Here is a 6,000-nt window from a genome sequence, read left to right on the forward strand (position 1 = left end):
GAGGTTGAAAACTTGCTACTACATCTTTTAGTCTTTCATGTGTACTTATAAATAGCAGCCGGCTATGCGCTCATCACCAGGGCAGATTAAACAAGTGTGGTCCAAAGGAGGGAACATGAGTCCTAGCTAGTTTTGGTTGGTCGTCACCAGGAGTTCTCCTCAAATCACTTCAGTATCTAGCTTACATCTCATTGGCATTCGCACTTCCTTGAAGTGTTCAATGCAGGGATAGAGAGTTGTGCATAGTGAAGTGTTTGGGGGAACTCTAGGTGGGAACCAGCAGTTTTGATAGATTTGACCGCTTTATTAATTATAATGGTAGGTCACCATACATGAAATCCATATACACTATGATGGGTACGTGAAAATTAGTCGAGTTTGGCCTCGTCAGGGGTTCCCTTCAAGCACTTTAGAAAGCATCTTTTCGATGGATCATCTGAAGTGTTTGGGGGAACTCTCGGTGTCACCAAGCATGTAGTAGTCTAGTAGATACCGTATACATATATACCACCAGGGAGATGTACTACTAGTGAACCAAGTTTGGTATTACGAGGAGTTCCCTTCAAGCACTTTACAAAGGACCTTTCCGAGGTAGTATGTGAAGTGTTTGGGGGAACTCTTGGTGTAACCAAGCATTTAACAGATATTGTAGGTCAAATATAACAAGAGGTGTATTGATGGAAAATCGCGTTTGGTATTACCAGGAGTTCCCTTCAAGCACTTTACAAAGCACCTTTTCCGAGAGCTTATGTGAAGTGTTTGGGGGAACTCTTGGTGTAATCAAGCATTTACTAGTGTTCTACCATGTTTGGTTCCAAGCACATGTTTGGTTCTACCATGGGTTTCCTACAAGCACTTCACGAGGCACTTTTGAAAGCACAATTGTGAAGTGTTTGGGGGAACTCTCGGTGCCACCAAGCTTTACCCAGAGCCAACCAAAAACCAGAAGAGAGGATCAGTACAAATCATGTTTGGTTTTATCATGAGTTTCCTACAAGCACTTCACGAGGCACTATTTTAAGCGCCATTGTGAAGTGTTTGGGGGAACTCTCGGTGCCATCAATCTTTACTCAAAGCCAACCAAGAACCAAAAGAGAGGATCAGTACACATCATGTTTGGTTTTGCCATGAGTTTCCTACAAGCACTTCACGAGGCAATATTTTAAGTGCCACTGTGAAGTGTTTGGGGGAACTCTCGGTGCCACCAAGCTTTACTCAATGCTGACCAAAAACTAGAAGAGAGGATCAATACAAAGCATGTTTGGTTTTACCATGAGTTTCCTACAAGCACTTCACGAGGTAATATTTTAAGCGCCATTGTGAAGTGTTTGGGGGAACTCTCGGTGCCACCAAACTTTACTCAAAGACAATCAAGAACTAGAGGAGAAGATCAATACAAAGCACATTTGGTTTTAGCACGAGTTTCCTAGAAGCACTTCATGAGGCACTATTTATAGCGCCCTCTCGTGAAGTGTTTGGGGGGACTCTTGGTGTAACCAAGCTTTACCCAATGCTGATGGAAAACAAGAACAGGGGATCAATCAAAGCATGTTTGATTTTACCATGAGTTTCCTACAAGCACTTCATGATGCGGCATCGTGAAGTGTTTGGAGAAACTCTCGATTCACGACGCGCTTCTCACGTACTTACCCACTCATATAGCGCATTCAACCATTTCAAGTTGCACATAACAATGTCACTCTTTCATGAGTTTTAGGTCCAACGTGAAGTGCTTGGGGGAACTCAAGGTGACATCCAACATTTTGAGGTAATCAAGTACATTGGTAAGCTCCTCGCGGTTAAATGCACTAGGTGAGTGGGTGGTCTTCCGTTTGATGTATTGGCCACTCTCATTTTTTAGGCCCCACCAGTCAAGCTGTCAAGGAGAGGCCCCAAACTTGGCCAGGTATTTGCATGGGCTTGTCACGAAGCTGGGCTGGACGCTCAAAAGAAGAGGCCCATAATGTATGGCTCATGTGTTCTTCCTAGGACCTAGTTTAGCTAGGGGGCTGGTGTGGTTTTCAGTTCAGGCTGCTCAAGTGTTGTTCACCTTGATCCGTGTACGTTTTTCGGTTTATAGTCTGGTCTGGTCGAATGTACTATGGCCTTATTTCACCTTCATCTCTCTTAATACAAATACAATGACATGCAGCTCTCATGCATAGCTCGAAGATAATAAATTCTTCATTTTCTGAAAAAAGAACAAGAAGATAAGAACATAATTAGCTAGTGACATGCAGAGCAAAGGAGATCGATCGATCCATGCAAATGCCAAGTGCTCCCAACCAGTAAACGAGATTATCGATCCGAAGAAACTTTCAAATCGCTGCTGAAGCCAAGCCAAGCCAAACCAGGGCACTCCAAGAATAACCGCTGCTCTGGTCCACACGCTGCACTTACATAAACGAGACCTTGGCGCGCCAGGGCCAAGCTCACTACGTACCCGTGCGGCGAGGAGCCCCGGCCGGCTCCGGCAAAGAAACCAACAATAATACTCGCGCTCCCGTACATTGGTCGCGCACAATGGCCAACAAGGCCGCCACCGCCAGCATCATCGCCGCCGTGGGCGTCGTGGCCGTCATCGGCACGATCGCGGCCGTCATGACCTCCCGGAAGGCCCACGGCGAGGGCGCGCCCATGGCCACCAGCGTCAGACTCTCCGAGCTCTGCTCCTCCACGCAGTACCCGGAGAAGTGCGAGAAGAGCCTCAGCCCCGTGGTGAACGAGAGCTCCAACCCGGAGGATATCTTCCGGGCCGCGCTCCAGGTTGCCCTTGATGAGGTCGGCGCCGTGTTCGTCCGCTACACCGACGTCGGCAAGGATGCCGCTGACAGCGTGACCAAGAGCGCCATCGCTGAGTGCAAGAAGCTCCTCAACGACGCCATCTCGGATCTCAAGGACATGACAGGCCTTAGGGCCGACCAGGTGCTCCAGCACGTAAACGACCTGAGGTTCTGGCTCTCCAGTGCCATGACGTACGTCTACACCTGCGCCGACGGCTTCGACAAGCCAGAGCTCAAGGAGGCCATGGACAAGCTGCTCCAGAACTCCACCGAACTCAGCAGCAACGCGTTGGCCATCGTCACCAAGGTCGGCGAGGTTCTGCAGAGCCAGGACGGCTACAAGAAGATCGCTGGAGGGAGCCGCCGGCTTCTCGGATGGAACAACGGCGGCGACGCCGCCACAACAGAGGAAAGCAGGCGCCGCCTTCTGGCCGTGAATGGCAGGCTCGACGAGATCGCCGACGTGAGAGACGCGAGCCGGCGGCTGCTGTCCGAGACGCTGGACGAGATCGCCGAGATGTCCCACGACGGAAGCCGCCGTCTCCATAGCTTTATGCTGACCGACGACGATTCCAACGCCAACGACGGCAGCGGCCCCGAGTTCGACGTCGTTGGGCGCCGCCGGCTGATGATGAGCATGGATGCCTCGATGTTCAGCGGCATCTCCAACTTGAGCAAGGAAACCGACCTCGTCCGGCGCCGGCTGATGAGCATGTCGTTCAACGACGCGTCGTCCGAGAGCGGCGCCGAGGTTAAATACGATCAGGACGGAAACAAGCGCAAGCTGTTGAGCTTCTCCTTCCAGGACGAGTCGTCCATGACCCGCGCCGAGGGTCCAGATCCAGACGGGTACGGCCCGGTCGAAAGCCAGCGCAGGCTGCTGAGCATGCCCTTCGATAGCGCGTCCGCCACGACCGGCACCGAGGTAAATTACGCCCAGGAAGGAAACAGGCGAAGGCTTCTGTCCGCGCAGATCGAGAGCATCGCCGACATGTCGGCCCACATAAACCGCCGCCTCCTCGCGACGGAACTCCCCGAGGACCTCGCCGGAAAGCGCCAGCTCCTGTCCAACACGCTCATCATGGTTCAGGACGTAGCCAACGAGGCCAACGGCCAGCTGGAGGCGATCGACAAGGGCGAGGAGGATGAGCGGAGGGTGCTGACGACGGACGTGATCGGCACGATCGAAGACCTCGACGACCACAACCACCAGCACCGGGCGCTGCTGTCTGCCGGCGCGTTCCCGGAGTGGGTGCCATCCAAGGCCCGGAGGCTCCTGCAGCTTCCCGGTATGCAGAAGCCCAACGCGGTGGTGGCCGCGGACGGGAGCGGCAACTTCAAGACCATCACGGAGGCCGTGAACGCTGCTCCCAAGAAGTCCACCGCCCGCTTCGTCATCTACGTCAAGGCCGGCGACTACAAGGAGTACGTCACCGTCCCCAAGGATCTTACCAACATCTTCATGTACGGTGACGGGCCAACCAAGACCCGCGTCATCGGCGACAAGAGCAACAAGGGGGGATTCGCAACCATCGCCACCCGCACCTTCTGTAAGCTACTATCTAATTTGTGCTCCACATGCACCTTGTGTAGTGCCACATTGATATGATCGCCATGGATGGATGGTTGCAGCGTCGGAGGGGAACGGGTTCATCTGCAAGTCGATGGCGTTCGTGAACACGGCAGGACCGGACGGGCACCAGGCGGTGGCGATGCACGCGCAGGGGGACTTCTCGGTCTTCTTCAACTGCAGGTTCGAGGGGTACCAGGATACGCTGTACGTGCACGCCAACAGGCAGTTCTTCCGCAACTGCGAGGTGCTGGGCACCATCGACTTCATCTTCGGCAACTCGGCGGCGCTGTTCCAGAACTGCCTCATGACGGTGCGGAAGCCGATGGACAACCAGGGCAACATGGTAACCGCGCACGGCCGCACGGACAAGAACATGCCCACCGGCCTCGTGCTCCAGGGCTGCAAGATCGTGCCGGAGCAGGCGCTGTTCCCGGTCAGGTTGACGATCCCCAGCTACCTCGGCCGGCCGTGGAAGGAGTACGCCAGGACGGTGGTCATGGAGAGCACCATCGGGGATCTCATCAAGCCGGAGGGGTGGTCGGAGTGGATGGGTGACCTCGGCCTCAGCACCCTCTACTACGCCGAGTACGCAAACACCGGGCCCGGCGCCGGTACCAGCAAGAGGGTGACCTGGCCCGGCTACCGCGTCATCGGGCAGGCCGAGGCCACGCACTTCACGGCCGGCGTGTTCGTCGACGGCACTAATGGCAGCTGGGTACAAAACTCCGGCGCGCCCAACGTCATGGGATTCATCAAATGATCGAGCTAGCTAGCTTGCCGGCCATTAATTTGGCTCCGCCCGTCTGCATGCATGCGCGGCGGTGCGCCGCATCTTGCATGGACATGTGGAGTTTCGGGGGTAACGAGACATAAAGGAGGATGAATGTGTGTATTATTTGTACAGAAGTACAAAAAAACAAAAAAGGAGTGAAACTAAACTAGTTCACGGTCGCAATATCCAAGTAATGTACTAATTGATAGAACTTATATATCTACATGACCTTGTGTATCTTTCTTTTTTAAATCTATCAAGAGATGTAATGTCTGACTAAATTGATGACAAAATAGTACTACCTCCATCCCAAAGTAAGGCTTATATTACTTTTAGAAAGTTAAACTATGTTTTTACCAAAAACATTAACATCCAAAATACATAATCAATATCATTGAATAAATAATGAAATAAATTTTCATATGGTATCTACAAAATATAATATTTGTTGATAGATTTTTCTAAAAGTTTGATCAAACTTTATTTGGTTTAATTTTCAAAAAAATATAAGGCTTACAATTTGAGATGGAGGTAGTATTCTAAATATGTGATTCCCCACCCCCATCTACATGTTGTACTTTTCTTGGCTGCCATACACGTTTTACACAACTAGCTAGCACGCTAGTGTTTGCATGGGAAAACTTTTAGCTGTACATACTTCTATTAGTTGACCAATATGATTATATATGACTATGTTATTTGCACGGTGGTAATCCGTCTGTTTAATAGTGTATATATAGATATTATCTTAAGTCAAATTTTGTGAATTGGACAAAGCTTACAAATGAATATCAACATCTATAATACACAATAATAGAGTATGAAAATATATTTCATGGTGATTTAGCATTGTAGGATGTTGATATTTTTCT

General features: G+C 50.9%; 1 protein-coding gene across 1 annotated transcript; it reads left to right on the forward strand.

Moving 5' to 3' along the window:
* Positions 1-2,426: 2,426 nt before the first annotated feature.
* On the forward strand, positions 2,427-5,442 carry LOC127336955 (uncharacterized). The gene is made up of 2 exons (XM_051363821.2): positions 2,427-4,333; positions 4,416-5,442. Exons 1-2 carry the CDS (start codon positions 2,524-2,526, stop codon positions 5,114-5,116), a joined length of 2,511 nt encoding a protein of 836 aa, XP_051219781.1. The 5' UTR covers positions 2,427-2,523; the 3' UTR covers positions 5,117-5,442.
* The last annotated feature ends 558 nt before the right edge of the window (positions 5,443-6,000 follow it).

This window comes from Lolium perenne, chromosome 2, assembly GCF_019359855.2.
Source record: "Lolium perenne isolate Kyuss_39 chromosome 2, Kyuss_2.0, whole genome shotgun sequence".
Classification (NCBI taxonomy): Eukaryota; Viridiplantae; Streptophyta; class Magnoliopsida; order Poales; family Poaceae; genus Lolium; species Lolium perenne.